Source organism: Thamnophis sirtalis, unplaced genomic scaffold (genome assembly GCF_051295495.1).
Source record: "Thamnophis sirtalis isolate CommonGarterSnake01/CBP01778 unplaced genomic scaffold, rThaSir2_p1.2 scaffold_14, whole genome shotgun sequence".
Lineage (NCBI taxonomy): Eukaryota > Metazoa > Chordata > Lepidosauria > Squamata > Natricidae > Thamnophis > Thamnophis sirtalis.
Window position 1 is genome coordinate 4,312,358 of NW_028261394.1, and position 23,493 is coordinate 4,335,850.

At 45.8% G+C, this 23,493-nt stretch overlaps 1 protein-coding gene across 1 annotated transcript in view; it reads left to right on the plus strand.

The window, feature by feature from the left end:
- FOXK1 (forkhead box K1) overlaps nt 1–22,297 on the plus strand; it is a 59,357-nt gene extending 37,060 nt beyond the window's left edge. Inside the window, exons 3-9 of the mRNA XM_087728966.1 lie at nt 13,344–13,500; nt 13,815–13,961; nt 14,108–14,301; nt 15,381–15,523; nt 16,862–17,233; nt 18,458–18,682; nt 20,582–22,297. Of these exons, the coding sequence (XP_087585092.1) occupies nt 13,344–13,500; nt 13,815–13,961; nt 14,108–14,301; nt 15,381–15,523; nt 16,862–17,233; nt 18,458–18,682; nt 20,582–20,799 (1,456 nt within the window). The 3' untranslated portion in view covers nt 20,800–22,297. The remainder of the gene's footprint in view (nt 1–13,343; nt 13,501–13,814; nt 13,962–14,107; nt 14,302–15,380; nt 15,524–16,861; nt 17,234–18,457; nt 18,683–20,581) is intronic.
- The last annotated feature ends 1,196 nt before the right edge of the window (nt 22,298–23,493 follow it).

Below are 23,493 nucleotides of genomic sequence, written 5' to 3' on the forward strand. Positions count from 1 at the left end.
CTCCTCCTCCCCCCTCCTCCTCCTCCTCCTCCTCTTCTTCTTTCCTTTCCCTTTTAATTCCTTGGCTGCACTGAGTTGGGATTTAGCGCTGATGCTAAGGAGTTAGACATTCTACTCCCCCTCCCCAGTTGAAAAAACGCTCTGATGCTAAGGAGTTAGACATTCTACTCCCCCTCCCCACCTGAAAAGAACTCTGTTCCAACTGCCACTTGAGCATGAGCATGGCCATGGCCAGCATGTGACTCATCCAGCCTGCGGGCTGGGAGTTTAGACATTCTACTCCCCCTCCCCAGCTGAAAAACTGCTCTGATGCTAAGGAGTTAGACATTCTACTTCCCCTCCCCAACTGAAAAAAATGCTCTGATGCTAAGGAGTTAGACATTCTACTTCCCCTCCCCACCTGAAAGGGCGAGAAGGGGGGGAGTGGGGCAAGCCTGAGGGGAGAGAAGAGGAGAGAGGCATCTGTGAGCTTAAATGGACTCCAGAGGATGGTTGCGGACAGGAAGGCCTGGAGGGACGTTGTCCATGGGGTCGCGATGTGGGTTGATTCGACTTCGTGACTTAACAACAACAACAGCAAAACTGGGGGGTGGGTGGGAGACACCCACACACACCCTTGGTCCAAGAGCTTGCCACGATCCCAGGCCCATCTCTTTTTGCAAAGGCTTGTCTCGAGGAATGCCAAACCATCCTGGCCAGAAGGCGGAAAAAACCGAAAAGGAATAAAAGTGAAGTTTTCTCTCCGGATTCCTCCCCCTCCTGGTGGTGCTGGGAAGCCGTTCTCATGAGATCAGCTTCTCCTCTCCTTCCCTGCCTTCCACCACCCCCTCCCCTCCCCTCCCCATCCCATCCCACCCCTTTTGGCACCCGTTGCTTACCTAATTTGGTGTGCCCTCTCCCCGCGTCTTCCTGATTGGTCCGGGGAAAGTTTTCCAGCAAAGATCCTTTCCTTTTTGGAAACCAGAGACTGCGCCACGCTCTTTTTTCCCTCCCCGTTGGCACACGCTTCCCAACTGTTATCATTACGATTATTATTATTATTACTCCCCGTTTGTTTGGCTTAAGCAAAGCGTCCGCGTTAACCAAAATACGATAGGAATATGGTCAAAATAAACCTAGCTAGCTCATCCCTGCTCTGCTTCTCTGTGTTTCCTCCTCGTTGGGTTAACTTTCTTTTTGAAAATGGCTGGGAACTTTTTCCTTCTCTTTGTCTTCGTTTTCCCAAAGACTTTCCTCCCTATCCTGGTTTCTAAGGAAACACAGTTTAAATTAAGTTCCCTTCGATAAAGCCAAATCTGCACCACGACGTAAAAGTTTTGCAATTCTCTTTTTTGAGGGTTTTTTTTTTGTTGTTCCAGGGAAATTTCTAAGCCAAATTGGGGTCTGAAGAACATCAATTTTATCTAATGGAGATGAGCGATGGATACATTTTAAAAAATAATAATAATATGAGAATTATAAGGGGTTAGAAACAAGAGGTAGAAAGTAGAAATCGGGACAATATTACTGTGTAAACTGCTGCAAAATATAATACATTTACCTGACCAGGTGGCTCTGTGGCTAAGACACTGAGCTTGTCGATCAGAAAGGTCGGCAGTTCGGGTGGTTCGAATCCCTAGTACAGGTCTGCGTGAGCAGGGGGTTGGACTAGATGACCTCCAAAGTCTGTTTTAATAACTACAATATATCTGTAAATCTATACGGGATGAGATGGCTCAGTGGCTAAGATGCTGAGCTTGTCGATCAGAAAGGTCGGCAGTTCGGTGGTTCGAATCCCTAGTACAGGTCTGCGTGAGCAGGGGGTTGGACTAGATGACCTCCAAAGTCTGTTTTAATAACTACAATATATCTGTAAATCTATAAGGGATGAGATGGCTCAGTGGCTAAGATGCTGAGCTTGTTGATCAGAAAGGTCGGCAGTTCGGCGGTTCGAATCCCTAGAGCCGCATAACGGAGTGAGCTCCCGTTCCTTGTCCCAGCTTCTGCTTTCTGTTCGAAAGTACGTAAAAAATGCAAGTAGAAAAATAGGAACCACCTTTGGTGGGAAGGGAACAGCGTTCCGTGCGCCTTCGGCGTTTAGTCCTGCCGGGCACATGACCACGGAGACGTTTTCGGACAGCGCTGGCTCTTGGGCTTTGAAACGGAGATGAGCACTGCCCCCTAGAGTCGGGAACGCGTAGCACATATGTGCGAGGGGAACCTTTTACCTTACCCATACTCTAAATTTAGAAATAAATCTAAGTAGTTAAGTCTGACATTCTACTCTTTTAAAATCGAAAGTATGGTGGTGGTGAAGGGTTTTTTTTTTTAGTTAGAATTATGCCCTGTTTAAAATAAACCTGCCAACTCCAGCAGTTTCAGCTCTCCCGACGCGAAAAAAGAGGCTGTTGCTTTTAAAAGGGTGTTTTGCCCTCTCTCTTTCTTCCATTTTCTTCCTCTTCTCCCTCCCACCCCTCTGGGGTTCCCCCCCCCCTCCTTTAAACCCTTTGCTTAAATCTTAAATTGCTGTTTCTCTACGTTAAAGGCTAGGAGATAATAATTAGATTTTCCTCCAGTCCTTCAGCAAGTTAGCTTTGTTTTGAATTTGGATTTGTCAAAAAAACAGGAACACATACATATATATAAAAAAGAAAGCAAAGTTTGTGTGCGGGTATTTTGTGTTGTGTTTACTTCTTAGCAGAAGACAGAGGGAAGGGAAGCAGCTCTTGGCTGGGTGTAAAATGCCAGGAGAAACATCCTGCAGTGAGATCATGCTTTGTCTGCAAACTGCCAAAATAGAAAAAAAATAAAAAGGTTAACGAGCCAAGATTTTACAGAAAATATAAAGCAGGAAAGTTGGGGTGTAGGGCTTCAGAGGCAGGGTGTTAATAAAGCCTTCGAGGTTTGTTTTTTTAAAAAAAACTTGAAATGCAAGTTGGTGGATTTTTTTTTTCCTGTTTTATCCGGAAGCTACTTTTACCCTTGTGAGCAAACCCGAAAGGGAAAGGATAGGTTTCAGACCATTTAAAGCTGCAGGTTTTAAATGTTTGGTGTTTTTAACCACAGTTTTGTTTTTAAATAATAATAATAATAATAATAATAATAATAATAATAATAATAATAATAATAATAATAATAATAATAATAATAATAATAATAATAGAAGAAAAACAGTTTAGTTAGAAACAGTTTGAGATAAAAGTGATTTGCAAAAAAGGGTGACAATTGCATGCTGAAAGGAAAGCTGAACAAGTTAGAAATGATAGATAGATAGATAGATAGATAGATAGATAGATAGATAGATAGATAGATAGATAGATAGATATAGATATAGATATAGATTAGATATGATAGATAGATAGATATAGATTAGATATAGATAGATAGATATGATAGATAGATAGATAGATAGATAGATAGATAGATAGATAGATAGATAGATGATAGATAGATAGATAGATAGATAGATAGATAGATAGATAGATAAGATAAGATTTTATAAATAGAGAGGAGGGGAGGTAAGTTAGATGAGATAGATGGGTGGATGGATGAAGATTAGATATTATAGACAGATAAAGAGAGGGGGAGGTAAAGTAGATTAGATAGATGGATAGATAGATAGATGTAGATTAGATATGATACAAGATAGATAGATAGATAGATAGATAGATAGATAGATAGATAGATAGATAGATAGATAGATAGATAGATAGATAAGATAAGATAAGATAAGATAAGATAAGATAAGATTTTATAAATAGAGAGGAGGGGAGGTACGTTAGATGAGATAGATGGGTGGGTGGGTGGATGGATGGATGGATGGATGGATGGAGATTAGATATTATAGACAGAAAGAGAGGGGTGAGGTAAAGTAGATTAGATAGATGGATAAATAGATAGATCGATGTAGATTAGATATTATAGTTAGATAAAGAGAGGGGAGGTAGATGATAGATAGATAGATAGATAGATAGATAGATAGATAGATAGATAGATAGATAGATAGATAGATAGATAGATGATAGATGATAGATAGATAGATGTAGATTAGATGTAGATTAAATATAGTTAGATAAAGAGAGGGGGTAGATTAGAAATGGATAGATAGATAGATAGATAGATAGATAGATAGATAGATAGATGATAGATAGATAGATAGATAGATAGATAGATAGATAGATAGATAGATAGATAGATAGATAGATAGATAGATATGGATGGAAGGATGGATGGATAGATGATAGATAGATGTAGATTAGATGTAGATTAGATAATATAGTTAGATAAAGAGAGGGGGGAGGTAGGAGAGAGAGAGAGAGAGAGAGAGAGAGAGATACACATATATACACATACACAGACACACAGTATATGTTGTCCTTGTAATGAACTTTTGTTTGTAAGTGAAAATGTCCCAAAAATGATGTTTCCGCTGTAGAGTTAAATTCAGTTTGGATTGTAAGGCATCGAAGGACTTGTCTTCTCGTACCTAAACGTGACTGTTTTTAAAGAGATTCTTTCATGCTTCATCTTTGTGCTCTCACGATCTGATTTTGAACAGCTTAGCAACTCAGTAAGAGATTTCTTAGTGGTAGTCCCCCCCCCCCCCACAAAAAAAAGTAATAATTTATTCTCTCTTTCAACTCCTAATTAGACTGCTGGAGTGCACAATTTTCAGTTTTGTAATCCCCCCCCCCCCAAGTTCTGATTCTTACGTAACTGTATCAACATCAAAAATATGGGAGTTTTCTCAGGGGAGGGGGAAAATTCCCGTAAAAAAATGGGAATCAGTAATAATCATGATATATATTTTTTGCAGCTGATCTGTGTCGATTTTGCTGTTTGTAAAACATAAAGTGCTTTATGTAAACTCCTTAGCATGCTCGTAAAATTACCCCGTTTGGTATATTTATTAAATGTAAACATGTAGTTTAACCAGACAGCAAAAGCCAGCCATCCTTACGATCATAAAATAGAGTTATATCATCTGGCCTTCAGCTGTTCATATTTTTAGAGAGGGGAAAACAAAAACCTGGAATAGTCAGGAGGAAAAAAAAATAAGATTAATGATATGAAAGTTTGACTATTGGGCGTAATACGCTCCATCCTAATTCCTGCTTCTGAGATTTAATTCTTAGGTTTCTGAATCTGAAAAAGTTTGCTTGGACAGATGGAAATTACTCGTTCGGATGTTCCTCTCCTTGCTAGAAAAACTCTGATCTTTCTGTTGCTGAAACTAAAGAAAACACTTTCTGAAGCATGCCTTACAAGTCCTTTTATGTGGCATGTGTCTCTAAATAGCTGAGAAGCCACAGTCAGCAAGTACAAAGCCATGCCATTATTTTTTTCAAATAAACAGAAATGATCAATCTCTCAACGCGATCTACCAATTTGTCGAGGCAATCGACACTCATAAATAGAACAAATTATAAAAATAAAAACATGGTAGCTCAGTGGACAAGACGCTGGGCTTGTCGATCAGAAAGGTCGTCAGTTTGGCGGTTCGAATCCCTAGCACCACGTAACGGAGTGAGCTCCCGTGACTAGTCCCAGCTTCTGCCAACCTAGCAGTTCGAAAGCATGTAAGAATGCAAATAGAAAAATAGGAACCACCTTTGGTGGGAAGGGAACAGCGTTCCATGCATCTTCGGTGTTGATTCATGCTGGCTACCTGACCCCGGAAACATCTTCAGACAGCGCTGGCCCTTCGGCTTTGAAACGGAGATGAACACCGCCCCCTAGAGTCAGGAACGACTAGCAAATATGTGCAAGGGGAACCTTTACCTATAAAAACATAGCCCCGTTTCTCACCACACAAATATCCATCGTGAATGTGGATATCTTATCACCCCTGATGGCTTGCAGAGGTGTGGACCTCACCTCCCAGAATTCCCCAGCCAGCAGGTTGCTGAGGAATTCTGGGAGTTGAAGTCCAAACATGCTGACTGGGGAACTCTGGAGGCCTTAATCTTATCTATCTAGAAACCAGCCATCTCCCTCATTGGGCGAAGGTTGAAGTCCACCTGTGTTGACTGGGGAATTTTGGGGTTGAAGTCCACAAATCAAGTTGCTAAGGCTGGGAAGCCCTGATTGAAAATTCAGGACTTTTTTTAGTCCAATGAATAAAGGGAGCAGATGACAAGCCTAAGGCAGACTTGATCTCTGATGTGAAATGAGGTCCAGTCCAGTAAATACTTGGATGGCAGGTCTTTCCAGGAATCTAAGGCTCTTGGTCAAACCAGGACATTGAGGAACCATCTCCAACCCAACATTGGTAAATCATTTCTGTAACTCCTATGAGTTATGGATGGGTGCATTCATCCAGACTTCAATCCACCTTGAACCTACAAGGTTTCTTAAAGTTGTCACATCTTGGCTTAGGTGAGCCTGCGTTCCTCTATCTCCCACCACCTTTTGAGGATCCATTAATTCAAAACAGTAGTCCTATTGCCTCAGTTCAGCATCTCCCAAAGCTCTCTTTCTCTCACCCCCACCTTTATCCGACCAATAAAATCACGGTAAAATTAAAGGCTCCCCTCGCACATATGTGCTAGTCGTTCCCGACTCTAGGGGGCGGTGCTCATCTCCGTTTCAAAGCCCAAGAGCCAGCGCTGTCCGAAGACGTCTCTGTGGTCATGTGGCCGGCAGGACTCAACACCGAAGGCGCACGGAACGCTGTTCCCTTCCCACCAAAGGTGGATCCTATTTTTCTACTTGCATTTTTTACCTGCTTTCGAACCGCTAGTTTGGCAGAAGCTGGGACAAGTCACGGGAGCTCGCTCCGTTACGCAGCGCTAGGGCTTCGAACTGCCGACCTTTCTGACGGACAAGCTCAGCGTCTTAGCCACTGAGCCACCGCGTCCCTCATCAAATCAAGGTACAAAATTGAAAATCCAGGAAAACAAAACCAGGCACAGAGGAAGCACCAACTGCTTTCTGCCAGCTGTGGAAATCTACCTAAACAGCTGGCAAGCAGCCTTGGGTTTCACAAGTCCTGTCTTGCAGGAAGACCATCTGACAAGGTGGTGAGGTAACTCCTTTGGTGGAGCACCAACGACCATGTTGCTTTTCCTTCCCAGAAGGTCTCGTGATGCTGTTTGAGAAATGCCTCCGGGGGGGGCGGGGGGAGAAGGGATAAATCTACTTCGTTCCTGGCCAGGTAGTAAGAGATGAGCAAGTGGTTTTTCTCGCCTCTTTCCTGCCTGACTTTAGGATAATTTACCTCTTCCTTAAAGGAGACCGGATATGGGTTTATGACCGTTTTTAACCATGGTTGTTTGTGACAGATTTTATTTCCCTGGGCTTCAAGATCATGGCAGATGGGGACTGCAGCCAGGAAATTAAAAGATAATTGCTCCTGGGGAGGAAATAAGGGCAAATCTAGACAGCATCCTAAAAAGCAGAGACATCTCCCTGCCAATCAAAATGCGTATAGTCAAGGCTGTGGTTTTCCCAGTCGCAATGGGTGGCTGTGAATGTTGGACCATAAGGAAGGCTGAGCACCAAAGAATGGAGGCCTTTGAACTCTGGTGCTGGAGAAGAAGACTCCTGCATTGAGTCGCTTGGACTGCAAGGCCATCCAACCGGTCAGTCCTAGAGGAGATCAACCCCGACTTTAGAAGGCCAGATCCTGAAGAGGAAACTCAAAGACTTTGGTCACCTAATGAGAAGGAAGAAGGACTCCCTGGAGAAGAACCTCATGCTGGGAACGATGGAGGGCAAAAGAAGAAGGAATGCAAGGCCATCCAACCGGTCAGTCCTAGAGGAGATCCACCCTGGCTGCTCTTTAGAAGGCCAGATCCTGAGGAGGAAACTCAAAGACTTTGGCCACCTAATGAGAAGGAAGGACTCCCTGGAGAAGAGCCTCATGCTGGGAACGATGGAGGGCAAAAGAAGAAGGGGATGGCAGAGAAGGAGGTGGCTGGACGGAGTCACTGAGTTGGCGTGAGCTTCAATGGACTCCAGAGGATGGTAGAGGACAGGAAGGCCTGGAAGAACGTTGTTCATGGGGGTCAACCCTGACTGCTCTTTAGAAGGCCAGATCCTGAAGAGGAAACTCAAATGCTTTGGCCACCTGATGAGAAGGAATCTCTTCTCACTGGAGAAGAGCCTCATGCTGGGAACGATTAAGGGCAATCCCGGGACCAAAAACAGGGCACGGCGGGGCACGCCGTACCACCCTCCCTGGCACCCTTCCCACGCATGTGTGGCAGAGATCCCAAAATCAGCTGGCTGGCAGGAGGCGCGCATGCAGGGTGCAGCTGAGCTGTGCGATAGCTCGCGTGCGTGCAGAGAGGGCTCCTCCTGCCCCCTGTGGCACATATGCCATAGGTTCGCCATCCCAGTTCTATACAAAAAGCGTTGTCCGGGCATTCCCAGGAAAAATTTAACTGGCTGGGGGAATCTTAGGAGTTGTAGTCCACCCGGCTTAAAAGTCGCCACGGTTGAAAAAACGGTTCCACCACAAAACCGCGTTCGACTAAAGGGCGCTCGACAAAACTGCGTAGCTGACGTCATATCAGCGTGACAACAGCACGGAGAAAAAAGCACGCTGTAAACGCTAAACCTAAAATTAACCCCTAAACCTAACCCCCCTAAACCTAATCCTAAACCTAACCCTAAACCTAACCCTTAACCTAACCCTAACCCTTAACCTAATCCTAACCCTAATCTTAACCCTAAACCTAACCCTAACCCTTAACCTAACCCTAAACCTAACCCTTAACCTAACCCTAACCCTTAACCTAATCCTAACCCTAATCTTAACCCTAAACCTAAACCTAACCCTAACCCTTAACCTAACCCTTAACCTAACCCTAAACCTAACCCTTACCTTAACTTGAATCGGCTTGCTTTCAAAGCGCTATTTAAAGCGCCCTTCTTTCTCCGCGCTCGCTGTTGTCACCCTGTTGATGACGTCAGCGACGCAGTTTAATCGGGCGCGCTTTAGTCGAGCGCGGTTTTGTCGTGCCACGGCAAAAACACTGCGTTACTACGCCCGTGAAGAAGACTCCGCTCTGCATAAAATCTTGGTAGCGGCTGTCGCCGCTCTGCGAACAGCAGGGTGGGTGTGTTGCGTCGACGGCAAGGTAGCCACAATGCGTCGTAGACGCCATCCTGAGGAGTTCCTCGCTCGGCTGCAACGTGGAAGGCTTCAGACAGTCTCTCCAGGGAAACTCCATCCGGGTGTGGCAGTCTGTATCTCCTCCGCACATTTCGAGGTTCTGGGGCAACCTTTTTGAAGCTCTAATGAAAGGCAGTGCACCAAACTTACCAAGCCTGTTCTTTGCACAACGTGTCCCTTTCAAAAATAATAATAATAACACACACAGACAGACATATAGGCACATAGGTGCAGCCTTCGTTCCCCTTGGCTGCGTGCCTATCAAAAATTGAGGAGCCGAGGTGGCGCAGTGGTTAGAGTGCTGTACTGCAGGCTACTTCAGCTGACTGCTAGTTCGGCAGTTCGGCTGTTCAAATCTCACCGGCTCAGGGTCGACTCAGCCTTCCATCCTTCCGAGGTGGGTGAAATGAGGACCCGGATTGTTGTTGGGGGCAATATGCTGACTCTGTAAACCGCTTAGAGAGGGCTGAAAGCCCTATGAAGCGGTATATAAGTCTAACTGCTATTGCTAACTGCTAAACTTGACCAAGATTGCTTGTTTTTTTTTAATCCTCCTACAACATGTTTTCCTGAAAGAGCCAGGAGCTTAAGCAGCCATTGCTTATTCTTCTGTTTTCCTGTGTTGATCTTTGGCAGTGTTGTGTTTTCATCTAGGCTGGCAGCTGTGAGTGCCCTCTTGTGGCCCTTATCCCTGGCAATACCCTTTTGATCAGCAAGAAATTGAAATACACAAAATGCAAAGGCTGTGACTTGACTTGTGGTGTTTTTTTTTTGAATATCGAGAGTTGGAGGGGACCTTGGAGGTCTTCTAGTCCAACCCCCTGCTTAGGCAGGAAACCCTACACCACTTCAGACAAACGGTTATCCAACATCTTCTTAAAAACCTCCAGTGTTGGAGCATTCACAACTTCTGGAGGCAAGTCGTTCCACTGATTCATTGTTCTCACTGTCAGGAAATCCCTCCTCAGTTCTGAGTTGCTTCTCTCCTTGGTTAGTTTCCACCCATTGCTTCTTGTCCTGCCTTCTGGTGCTTTGGAGAATAGTTTGACTCCCTCTTCTTTGGGGCAACACCTCATATATTGGAAGACTGCTATCATGTCTCCCCTAGTCCTCCTTTTCATTAAACTAGACACACCCAATTCCAGCAACCGTCCTTCACGTGTTTTAGCCTCCAGTTCCCCTAATCATCTTTCTTGCTCTTCTCTGCACTCTTTCCAGAGTCCCCACATCTTTTTTTTACATCGTGGCGACCAAAACTGGATGCGGTATTCCAAGTGTGGCCTCACCAAGGCCTTATAAAGTGGTATTTTCACGTGATCTTTCATCTTTGTAACTCAGGGATGTCCAACCTTGGCAACTTTAAGACTTGTAGACTTCAACTCCCAGAATCCTCCAGCGTGTCCACAAGTTTTTAAAGTTGCCAAGTTTGGACATCCCTTGGTTACAAAGGTGAACATCCACAACAAGTCTTAGAAGTTGCTACGGTTGGACACCTGTATGCTAAGCATTGGCTGATTGGTTTGCCTCCATCCGAGGTGGCGCAGTGGTTAGGGTGCAGTACTGCAGGCCACTTCAGCTGACTGTTATCTGCAGTTCGGCGGTTCAAATCTCACCGGCTCAGGGTTGACTCAGCCTTCCATCCTTCCGAGGTGGGTGAAATGAGGACCCAGACTGTGGGGGCGATATGCTGACTCTGTAAACCGCTTAGAGAGGGCTGAAAGCCCTATGAAGCGGTATATAAGTCTAACTGCTATTGCTATTGCCATTGCTATCTTGTTGGGTTCACACAACATCCAAGGCCGCAAACAGTAGCATGTAAAGCCAAAACTTAAGAAGCAATGGGATAATGTGAATAGGTGAAGCCACTCAGTTGGAGATCTGTTGTGAACCAACAAACTGTTTTTGACCTATCTGAAAAGAATCTACTCAGTTGACCTGGTTAAACATTGTCCTGTAACGCCCCAGTCTTGGTTGAATCATTAACTTCTGGAGAACAATAAAGATAATTTAATCATCAACAGATCTAAACTCCGCTACAAATTTGTAAGGGTCATTATGCAACGGTGAGAGTTAAACGTTTTGAAAATCCACAGATCGCAATTTATTATGGGCCACAAGGGATTTATTTATCACACTACCACGTGTGAAAACGTGGTAGTTTGTTCAACAAACTGGGATATGAAGGAAGCCATAGTTTAGGACACAAACAAGGAAGACCGTACTGAGGTCATCCTAGAAACCAAATCTTGGCAGCTAATAGATATATTTGGCTTTTAATAAGTAAGCAGTTACATTTGGATCCAAAAGTCACATGGAAAAATTGACATTGTGGTATAAAGCAAGGTTGAAAAATGCAGGGAAGATAAACATGGGGAGACTTGAGTCAAACAGGGTGAATTACTTAAATCGGTTGATTTTAGGATGATTGTTTGAATGAGAAACGGTCTTCTGAATGGGATTTAGCTTTTAACATCAGGTGTATGTTTATTTTAACGTTTACTTTAATCCCCGACAATATTTTTTCTTCCTTTTTCTCACGATGGCAGGGGTTTTTTTTCCTCCTCTGTAAACGTTGCTATTGAAGTTATTTTTATTTTTAAAAAATTAAAAGATGCGATTCCCTCAGTGTGTTCTCAGAAGGGGCCATTGAGTTGTAATGTTTATTGTGAAAACACAAAATCCACCTTTGCAAGGTAGGATCGTCTGTTTACCGTCGGCGGCGAGTTAAACATCAACCCCAAGCGAAATTGTGCGTGGCTTCTGTTAACCTCTGCCAACTCTTTGGAAATGAGCCTCCAGTGTACTGGTAAAAGGCAAGATGCAGCTTTTCTGGTGCCCCCAAAGCTACACAACCTTTTTTTTAAAATAAAAGTAATTTTTTTTACACAAACAAAACACGAACCAACATAAAACAATCTTCTAGTTACATACAGTGTGTCGGTTGGTTACAAAAACTTTTGTGCATCTTCTTCATAGCAATAGCAATAGCAGTTAGACTTATATACCACCCATTGTTTCTTGTCCTGCCCTCAGGTGCTTTGGAGAATAGCTTGACTCCCTCTTCTTTGGGGCAGCCCCTGAGATATCGGAAGACTGCTATCATGTCTCCCCTAGTCCTTCTTTTCATTAAACTAGACATCCCCAGTTCCTGCAACTGTTCTTCGTATGTTTTAGCCTCCAGTCCCCTAATCCTCTTTGTTGCTCTTCTCTTCCATCTTTCTACAGTCTCCCCATCTTTTCTACATCGTGGCAACCAAAACTGAATGCAGGATTCCAAGTGTGGCTTTACCAAGGCCTTATAAAGTGGTATTAACACTTCACGGGATCTTTCTTAGAAATTCTCTCATAAAATGGGAAGGAAATCAAAGAAGGGGGCTCTTCGCAGGCTTCTTATACTAGCTTTGAAGGAAGTGGACCTGAGGTCAAATCATTACAAAGGCCTCCGCTTTTAGCAGGTTCATCTTCAGTTTCTCTTTCAGGTTGGATTTGTTGTTCAGCCTCACGAAATCATGTGACGGTAATTCAGTATAAAAACAGAAGACCTCGCTAGAAATAATCGAGTTGGGTAAACTTCTGGAGAACCACAAGTTCCTTATCTGCAGTTTGCCAACCTAGCTTGCGGTTTTAATCTTGCTTTGGACCTCTTTGAGGGCAGAAAAAGTCGGTTAGCGATTTTTCGGCGAAGCTCTTAAAAGTTGCTCTCAATCTGCTTTTTTGTGGGCTCCAAAAGAGATCCTACTTCTCTCATTGGGGTTGAGGGCTGCACGGTTGATGGCTTGTTTTATTTATTTTTGATTGCTCGTAGCTTCTTAAGGGGTTTTTAGCTGTTGGCCTTTTCTACCCAAAATCACAGGTTTGCGAGATGTACGGCTACATAAATATAATAAAATAAAGGCATTGGTTTTTTTGGATTTGATTCATTTATTTAGCTGATAGATTGCCCAAGTAATGTCTACTAGAGCAAATAAAATTACAATCACAAATCTCCTGGATGACCAAATTTTGTAAGAAAGCTGAGGCCTTCCTGTCTCTTGCGTAACAGGAGAAGGTAGAGGGAGATATTTCTCTCACTGGGCACCATGAGAATATATCGGCTGAACAAAACTCCACATTGGCAACAGGGCGAGCATCCGGCCAGTAAACCCTCTGCTAGCTCCATTCAGACTCTGCCCCGCAAAGGATTATGGGATGATGATTAGCAGAGTTAACAAGCATAACAACTCTCTTCTTTTCCTCCCCACAGTGTCCCTAATTCCTGCCCGGCTAGTCCTCGAGGTGCTGGTTCCTCAGGTTATCGCTTTACCCACAACGTTACCTCTGACCTCCAACTGGCTGCCGAATACGCAGCGAAAGCTACTTTGGAACAGCAGACGGAGGCCTCCGGCGGAGACAGCCCAAAGGTGGGGAGACCCTTTCCCCTATCAATTGTGCAAAAAGTGGCTCGGTGGTCGGGAGGGTAAGGGGTATGGATGACCAAGGCAGAGAGGTGGCCATCTGGAGAAAGCTTGGGTAGGTGGGATCTGGCCATCTTCTTGTTGTTCCTCAGTAGGATCTGTAGAAAAAATGAGGGAAGGAAAGGGGGAGGACCAGCTGTCTTCTGCTATCTCAACCTGCCCTCTACTTCTATGCCCAAGTTGACCATCACCTCGGGCCTAAACTATTAATGTCCTGCGAAGCTGCTAAAAGTCTCCCTTGGCGTCTTTCTGGTCCACAGGATGAGTCGAAGCCACCGTATTCCTACGCCCAGCTCATTGTTCAAGCTATCTCGTCAGCTCAGGACAAGCAACTAACACTAAGTGGCATCTATGCTCACATTACGAAGCATTATCCGTATTACAGGACAGCTGATAAAGGTTGGCAGGTAAGTTTTCAACCTTGAGCCTGGGGAGATTTGAACGGCTAAGTTACCGGCAGCCGGCAGGCAGCAGAAGTAGCCTGCAGTACTGCACTCTGGCCACTGCGCCACCACAGCGAAATCTTGGGCTAACCCATTTTTTCCTCCCGCAGAATTCCATCCGGCACAACCTGTCCTTGAACCGATACTTTATTAAAGTCCCCCGTTCTCAGGAAGAGCCGGGAAAGGGCTCTTTTTGGCGGATAGACCCTCCTTCGGAAGGCAAGCTAGTGGAGCAGGCGTTCCGAAAACGGAGGCAAAGAGGGGTGTCCTGCTTCCGTACGCCGTTTGGACCTCTTTCTTCCCGGTAAGTCCAACGTAACAGCCAAAAATGATTCTCACCACTACCTAACTATAGAAAAATTGGCCAAGAGGATGATTTTTTTTAAAAAAAAAATAAAAGATTAAAAAAAAAGTTTAAAATAAAAAAACTTAGACCAAACAATAGAAGCAATCATTAGTTCCAATTTTCGGTCCGGAGCCAAATTTGGAAGAAACCTCTCCGATATTGGAGGGAAGGGGAGCTTGCTACGTTTTGCTCAGTTGAGAAAGTGAGGTCAGTAAGTTGTAAGATGGGTTGTTAAGGACTAGCTACCCAGTTTAGTTTTCCCAGTTGCAATGGATGGCTGTGAAAGTTGAACCGTAAGGAAGGCCGAGCGCCAAAGAATGGAGGCCTTTGGACGATAGTGCTGGAGAAGAAGACTCCTGCATTGAGTCCCTTGGACTGCAAGGCCATCCAACCGGTCAGTCCTAGAGGAGATCCACGCTGGCTGCTCTTTAGAAGGCCAGATCCTGAAGAGGAAAATCAAAGACTTTGGTCACCTGATGAGAAGGAAGAAGGACTCCCTGGAGAAGAGCCTCATGCTGGGAAGGAGGGAGGGCAAAAGAAGAAGGACTGCAAGGCCATCCAACCGGTCAGTCCTAGAGGAGATCCACCCTGGCTGCTCTTTAGAAGGCCAGATCCTGAAGAGGAAACTCAAAGACTTTGGCCACCTAATGAGAAGGAAGGACTCCCTGGAGAAGAGTCTCATGCTGGGAACAATGAAGGGCAGAAGAAGAAGGGGACAACAGAGAATGAGGTGGCTGGATGGAGTCCCCGAAGCAGCCAGCATGAGCTTCAATGGACTCCAGAAGATGGTAAAGGATAGGAAGGCCTGGAGGAACGTTATCCATGGGTCAGACACAACTTTGCAACTAAGAACAAAAACAGCCCAATTTAGTAAAATAAAGAGATGGGGATGAATATAGGCAATGCTCGGCTCACGATCACAATTGAGCTGAATTGACTCACTAAATCAATCGTTGTGAGTCAAGGACTTATCTGTTCAATAAGTACACTGACTTTGCAAAGAGCTTTGGTTTCTACTCTCCTCTGTTCTCTTCCAGGAGCGCCCCTGCTTCCCCTACTCACCCCGGCCTGCAGACTCCCGAGTGTGTGTCGAGAGAAGGCTCCCCGATTCCTCACGACCACGACTTTGGTTCTAAGCTTGCTTCTGTCCCCGAGTATCGATATTCACAAAGTGCTCCTGGTAAGGAAGGTGCCCCTTAAGCTAGCGCTTAAACCTCTAAGTAGAAACGGTCCTTGGCTGTGTTTGTTGAGAAAAGCGTAGTTTTATTCAAAGTGAAGTGTGTTGCAACAATGCGTAGCCGGAACTGAGAGTCACACGCCGAAAGTTATTCCATTTTTTCCTCCCTTAACTGCCTTACATCATAGAACACACACATACACACACACACACACAGCATTGACCAATGACCAAGGAAGATATTTTCAGAACCGTAGGTTGGTATCCAGCTGCCTTCTTCTCCCAGTTGGGTGACCTTGAAGCAGCATCTCCGGAAGATGCAGTAGTTACTTTTGCTTTCCCCCAAGCATTCTTCTCCTGACCACTTTCCCCAGACTGTCACCGCAGGGTAGCGAAACGCACACGCGAGCGTAAAGTGGCAGCTGTGACAGCCTCTGGTGGAGCGGTGGGCTCTATCCAGACGTTTCTGCCACCCTGTTAGACTCCTGGATGTGGGCTCAAGATAGTAAACAAACGTTAGGGGTGTCTCATGAAGAGCGTCATGAGCAAGGGAGGGGCCCAGCTTTTGTACATGGAGAAGGTTGAGAATTGTCAAGTTTGGAGAAACCGGTCCTTGGTTTTTAGTGGAGAGTTGTTCTTGAAATGTGTTTGACTTTATTTGGGAATGCTGGATTCGAATCTCCCGTTCTAGCCAGTAATAAGTCTTTTCTTCCCTCCCTCCCTCTTCCTCTTCTCCTTCCTTGTTCCATCCCTTTGATCCTTCCTCCTCCCTCCTCCCCTTCCTTCCTTTTCCCACTTCCTCTCCCTTTCTTCTTCCCTCCCTCCCTTTCTTCCTCCCTCCTTCCCTTCCTCCCTCCCTCCCTCCTTTCCTTCCTTTTCCCTCTTCCTCTCTGTTTCTTTCTCCCTCCTTCCCTTCCTTTCTCCCTCCTTTCCTTCCTTTTCCTTCTTCCTCTCCCTTTCTTCCTCCCTCCATCCCTTTCTTCCTCTCTTCTTCCCTTCCTTTCCCCTTCCACCTTTCCTTCCTTCCTTTTGCCCTCCCTCCTTTACTTCCTTACTTTTCCCTCTTCCTCTCCCTTTCTTCCTCCCTCCTTCCCTTCCCTTCTCTCTCCTTCCCTTCCTCCTTCCCTCCCACCTTTCCTTCCTTCCTTTTCCCTCTTCCTCTCCCTTTCTTCCTCCCTCCTTCCCTTCCTTTTCCCTCTTCCTCTCGCTTTCTTCCTCCCTCCTACTCTTTCTTCCTCCCTCCCTTCCTTTTTCCCTCCCTCCCACCTTTCCCTCCCACCTTTTCCCTCTTCCTCTCCCTTTCTTCCTCCCTCCCTTCCTTCCCCTCTGTCTCTTTTTCAGGATCCCCCGTAAGTGCCCAGCCGGTGATCATGGCTGTCCCTCCCAGGCCTTCTGCGCTGGTGGCCAAACCAGTCGCTTACCTGCCCGCCTCCATCATGACCTCTCAGCAGCCTTCAGGCCACGCAGTCCACGTGGTCCAGCAAGCCCCCACTGTTACAATGGTCCGAGTTGTGACGACTTCGGCCAGCTCAGCCAATGGCTACATCTTGACCAACCAGGGGCCAGCTGGGAGCACCCACGACGCAACAGGGGCTGTCCTGGACTTGGCTGGTGAGCCTCGGGGTAGCATCGTGTCCCCAGAATGGCAAAGATCTAGTCTCGCCTTAGCCACCAAAGCCAACTGGGTGGCTTTGGGCCAATCACCAGGTGACGGTGAGTTCTAGTCCCACCTTAGTCATGAAAGGCAAATGGGTGGCCTTGGGCCAATCACCAGGCGACAGTGAGTTCTAGTCTCGCCTTAGTCATGAAAGCCAATTGGGTGACTTTGGGCCAATCACCAGGCGAAGGTGAGTTCTAGTCTCGCCTTAGCCACGAAAGCCAACTGGGTGGCCTTGGGCCAATCACCAGGTGACAGTGAGTTCTAGTCTTTCCTTAGTCATGAAAGCCAATTGGGTGACTTTGGGCCAATCACCAGGCGAAGGTGAGTTCTAGTCTCGCCTTAGCCACGAAAGCCAACTGGGTGGCCTTGGGCCAATCACCAGGCGACAGTGAGTTCTAGTCTTTCCTTAGTCATGAAAGCCAATTGGGTGACTTTGGGCCAATCACCAGGCGACGGTGAGTTCTAGTCTCGCTTTAGCCACGAAAGCCAACTGGGTGGCCTTGGACCAATCACCAGGTGACAGTGAGTTCTAGTCTCGCCTTAGCCACGAAAGCCAACTGGGTGGCCTTGGGCCAATCACCAGGTGACAGTGAGTTCTAGTCTTTCCTTAGTCATGAAAGCGAGCTGGGTGACTTTCGGCCAATCACCAGGCGACAGTGAGTTCTAGTGCTATCTTAGGCATGAAAAGCAGTTGGGTGACTTTGAGCCAATCACCAGGAGATAGTGAGTTATAGTCCTATCTTAGGCATGGAAAGGCAGCTGGGTGACTTTGGGCCAATCACCAGGCGATAGTGAGTTCTAGTCTCGCCTTAGCCACGAAAGCCAACTGGGTAGCCTTGGGCCAATCACCAGGTGATGGTGAGTTCTAGTCTCGTCTTAGTTATGAAAGCCAATTGGGTGACTTTTGGCCAATCACCAGGCGACAGTGAGTTCTAGTCTTGCCTTAGCCACAAATGCCAATTGGGTGACTTTCGGGCCAATCACCAGGTTACAGTGAGTTCTAGTCTCGCCTTAGTCACGAAAGCCAATTGGGTGACTTTTGGCCAATCACCAGGCGACAGTGAGTTCCAGTCCCGCCTTAGCCATGAAAGCCAGCTCGATGACTTTGATCCAGTCCCTCTCTCTCAACCCAACCTACCTCACAGGGTGGTTGTTGTGGTGGGAAATGGGAGAAGAAAAGTGTGTTGTATATGTTTGCTGCCTTGTGTTATTTGTCAAAATAATAACGGCGGGATACAAATAAATAAATAAACGAAATCTCTCTCCTCTCACTGTAGGGTTGGACGAGAAGCCCACCATCGCCTTTGCTGCCATACCGACCGCCAGTCGTGTCATCCAGACGGTGGCCAGTCAAATGGGTCAGGGCATCCCCGGACAGACAGTCACCATCCTGCAGCCGGCCACCCCCATGGCCCTCGGACAGCATCAGTTACCTGTCCGCACAGTGACCCAAAACGGAAAGCATGCCATTCCCACGAACAGCTTAAGCAGTGGGACCTACGGTATATATAGCAATAGCAATAGCAATAGCAATTGCACATATATCTGTGTTGCATTTGTGCTGATAAATAAATAAAGGGAGACTAGTATAGATCTATTTCAAGCTATTTAGCTCTCATCAGTTAGCCATACCCTTACTAGGATTAGAACCTGGGCTGTATTACATATCAGGCAGTTATATTAGCCACTGAGCCACAGGATCTCTTCCTTTATCAGCTAGGCCAGGGAAATAGGTCTGTACTGTGTCACAACCCCTGATATGCCCAAATATGGGAGGAAGCATACTGCTTCCTTTCTCTGTCTGTTGGCTCCTCACAAGAGACCATCACGACAGAAAGCCATTATTTTTACTGTTGCCTTTGTTACATTTGTGTTGCATTTGTGCTGATAAATAATGGCTTTCTGTCGTGATGGTCTTTTGTGATGAGCCGATAGACAGAGAAAGGAAGCAGTCTGCTTCCTCCCATATTTGGGCATACCAGGGGTTGTGACACAGTACAAACATATATCTTTATATATATATTTGTTTTCGTAGATTTTCACAGGGGTAGGTATGCTGGTCTTGTTGTATTCGGGTCTTACACGGGAAAAGTATCTAAAGTATCTCTCCTCCATCCTCCCAGGGTTTGCATGACTTTAGAATCTTTCTCCAAAGCCAGCTTGCTCTGCCTCGTAAAATAAAATAAATTTGGAGGGGGGGGTCAGGGGTCACAGCAATCACATGACACCACAAACAGACCAGGGGTGGGTTACCGCCAGCATTACTGCTGGTTCAGCACCCAAAAAATGATTCGCTCTTCTTTTATCTCCTCTGGGAGGGGCCATTCATCATCCACCTGTGGCCTTACTCCCAAGTCGACCCTTGTTCTTTAGCTGTTCCTTTCGTCTCGCAACTCACACTGGGAACAGGTTCCAGATGTTCTTCTGCCTCACTGATCTCTGACTCTGAAGGCATATGGCTCTGGCCCCCTCTCTGCCTCCGACACGGCGCCCTCATCAGAGCCTTCCCCAGACTCCGGGACAGGCCCAAGTTCCTCCCCAATCTCCTCACTGTCCGAATCTGCCCCCAGCTTTGCTGGCCGCTGCCGGGCCAGAACACAGGATCGAACTCCTGCCAGTGGGCAGAGTCAGCCTGCAATATTGTAAACATTGTGCCGTTGGTTGCAGTATTCCAGGGCTGGTATGCAAATGCAAGTAGGTTAATAGGTACCACTTCAATGAGACGGTAGCAGTGTTCCATGTGCCTCAGTGTACAAACATCCTGGCCACGTGGCCGCAGAAATGTTTTCGGACAATGCTGGCTTCCTCGGCCAAGAAACGGAGATCTCTCTCTCTCTCACACACACACACACACACACACATTCATTCATTCATTCATTTCCTTTATTTGTATGCCACCCTTTTCCCTGGGGGGACTCAGGGCAGCTCACAATTCAAAAAGGGAGGGGGGGAAAGACAAACAGTATTCCAATATGGAAACAATACAACATATTAAAAGAGAGCACAACAGTCACACAATTCGGGTGGGGTTGGAGTCTTAACCCCAGGCCAGCCGGGACAGCCAGATCTTCAAAGCGGCGCGGAAGGATTGGAGGGTGGTGAGGGTCCGAATCTCCATGGGGAGTTCGTTCCAGAGGGTCGGAGCAGCCACCGAGAAGGCTCTCCTCCGGGTAGTTGCCAGTTTGCACTGGCTAGTAGATGGAATTCGGAGGAGGCCTAATCGATGCGATCGTATCGGTCTAGTGGAGGTAATTGGCAGTAGGCCACACACACACACACACGAGTCAAACACGACTGGGCAGGGGAAATCTTTACGTTTCATCAAAATAGACACTGTGAGTTTTTTCTAAAGTCCTTTCTCTCTCTCTCCCTCCCTCCCTTGTTTTTTCCTCCAACTCCAGCTCTCTCCAACCCCTTGCAAGTACTTGCAGCTCAAGCTAGTTCCTCCACCCCCGTGGTCATCAGCCAGACAAGAGAAGGCGTGGTGAAAGATCCCGAAGAGGTTTTGAGAGAACCCGATATCAAACGACCTCGAATCGAAGACTCGAGAGTGGTCACGGCCTTGCAAACTGGCGTCATCACCTCCACAGCCCCCTCGGGACAATCCGCTGGAGAATGATGCCGGCGGGAAGATTGGAAAATCACCCGACGCACCGTGGGAGGAGAAAAAAATCTCTTTTTTATTATTATTTTTTCCCCCTTCGCAGAAATCTTTTCATTCTGCAGCTATTAACACCTGGATCATTTCAGTGGGGTTTTTTTTTTGTTGTTGTTCTTTTTTTAAAAAAAAAATCTCCTTTTGAACATTTGGAAAGACGGGCCAGCGTTTGTCAAGATTGTCGAGGTGCCAAATGAATTGGGAAAAAAAAAAAGATTTTTTTCCCCATCTTTTTGGACCCAAAGGAATGAATTTCCTCCTGTTTTTTCACTTCAGAGATTTTCCTTTTTTTTTTTCTTTCTTTCTTTTGAGATTTTTAAAAAAACAACAACAGAGAGACGCAGACCGTTTTGATTGTTTGGGATAATTTCTCTATCCCCTCCTCGCCTTCCTTCATTTTCATCCCTTCCTTGTGTTTTTTTTTTTTTTTCCCTTTTACGCATGGTAGTTTTATGTGCGAGCGTACCTTAAAAAAAAAAAATGCAGGAGAGAGGGCACGAACTTCAGGTGGGAACATCTGACCTCAAAAAACAGGTTATTGCTATTATTATTATTATTATTATTTTCCCACTCTCCGAGGAAGAGAAGTGCATCAATTTTGTTTCTCGGAACTCCCAACTTTACAAAAAACGATTTGAAAAAAAAGAAAAAAAAGAAAGAAAAATTACTCGCAAAGCAATATCACACTTCGGTAACTGCCACCTAAAACGGCAGATACGTGTTTATATTTCCTTTGTATGGCCTACATGCAGTCCGATTCACCTTCTGACAAGGGGGAGTCACACAGCCCTCTCCAAAACCACGATGCCAGAGCACAGTAAAATTAGCTTATCCCAGTTAGATGGCTTCGAAATGCATCCGAAGCCTCTACTTCCCAGAATTCTTAGCCTACTGGACAGATTTGGAGGAGGGGGGGATTCTGGGAAATCATAGTCACAGCCTACCTCGTTGGAATGGCTGACCTACACAGCACTTGGCCCCACACAGGTGCCTTTTTTTTGGAGAAAGAGAAGAAAAGCTTATTTCAATCCTTGTCTGTTGAATGAAAAACAGCCAATTGTGGTAAGAAGGTCCGAAGTTTGTGGCTCTCTTTAAGAACCGTCACTTCTGCAGGCTTTTAAAGCAACCACATTGATTTCATTCCTGCTGAATTTTTGACAAGAGAAGGAATAGAATTTTTAAAACATTTTTAACCTTTAAAAGACACTTCCCCGGAGCGCTCCTGTTGTGTTACGGTCCGAGCGTTGGACTTTCGTCTAACCCGAGACCAGGTTGGAAAAGCATGAAACTCCCCTGGATAAACCTTGGACCAGCCGTTGTTTTGTTTCAGCCTAGCCTACCTCGCAGGGTTGTTGTGAGGACAAAGGGGAAGGGGTGAGGGGAGTTATGTATGCCACCTTGAGCTTGGAGGAAAGGCGGAATAAAAAATAAATACCCATAATAAATCAATAACCATCAACGCGTCGGGTCCCGCAATCCCTTCGTCTCACTTCAAAGCGCAGGGTTTTGTGTGCGAGAGAGATGAACGAGAGAGAAAAATCCATTCTCCTCCTGGTAAGTTTTGCAAGGTGGTAATCCTGGCAGAGATCTCCGTTATGGCAGGGTTGGGACCGTCCCCAGGTAAGGACGGATGCAAAATGGACAGTGAAATGGAACGGGATCCACTTCACAGGTGAAACGGAACACGAGTTCAGGGGGCTCCAGTGAGAGAAAATTAAATCAGAAGAGCTGCAAATATTTAAAGAATGCAGGCTTCCTTCTTTCTTCTGACTTCAGCAGCCCTTTGAGAGTAAAAAATGCACCCCTGATGAAAGTCACGGAAGAAAAGAAATAGCGGGAAAAGATTTAATTGCCCCAAATGCCTTTTCTGCAATTTTCTTTAAGCACTTAAACTCCCCCGTAAGTTGCCTTGCATTTTCCCTTTGCAAAATCATCATAAACCTGAAACGGTTTGCCCCTCCAAATTTCCTTTTCTCTGCGCCTCCTGTGATTCCCACCCCCCAAAGGTTAGCATTAACAGATTTAACAAGAGTTGGAAGGGACCTTGTAGGTCATCTAGTCCTACCCCCCGCCCAAGTAGGGGACCTTACACCAGTGATGGCGAAGCTTTTCGGCACCAAGGAATCAAATTGTGCTGGGTTATACTTGTTTTCAAAAGCCCCCGTGAACTGATTTCATGTCACTACAAGATCTTATTTTGCTAATATCTGTTTACTTACTTTGGCTTTTGAAGCTGGGCAAGAAGTAAGTAAGTGTGTGTGTGTGTGTGTGTGTATGCCATTTTGGCTTTCTTCAAACAGTCAAATCTTTGGGATCAACTTCAGAACCGAGAACATTTGGAAATAGCACTTAGACTTATATATCGCTTCATAGTGCTTTTACAGCCCTCTCTAAGCGGTTTACAGAGTCAGCCTCTTTCACCCAACAATCTGGGTCCTCGTTTTACACACCTTGGAAGGACGGAAGGCTGAGCCAACCTGGAGCCTGGTGAGATTCAAACTGCCAAATTGCAGTCAGCAGAAGCAGCCTGCAGTACTACGTTCTAACCAGTGCGCCCTCGTGGCCCTTCCTTCCTTCCTTCCTTCCTTCCTTCCTTCCTTCCTTCCTCCCTTCCCAATTAGCCCCTTCAGCCCTCTCTAAGTGATTTACAGAGTC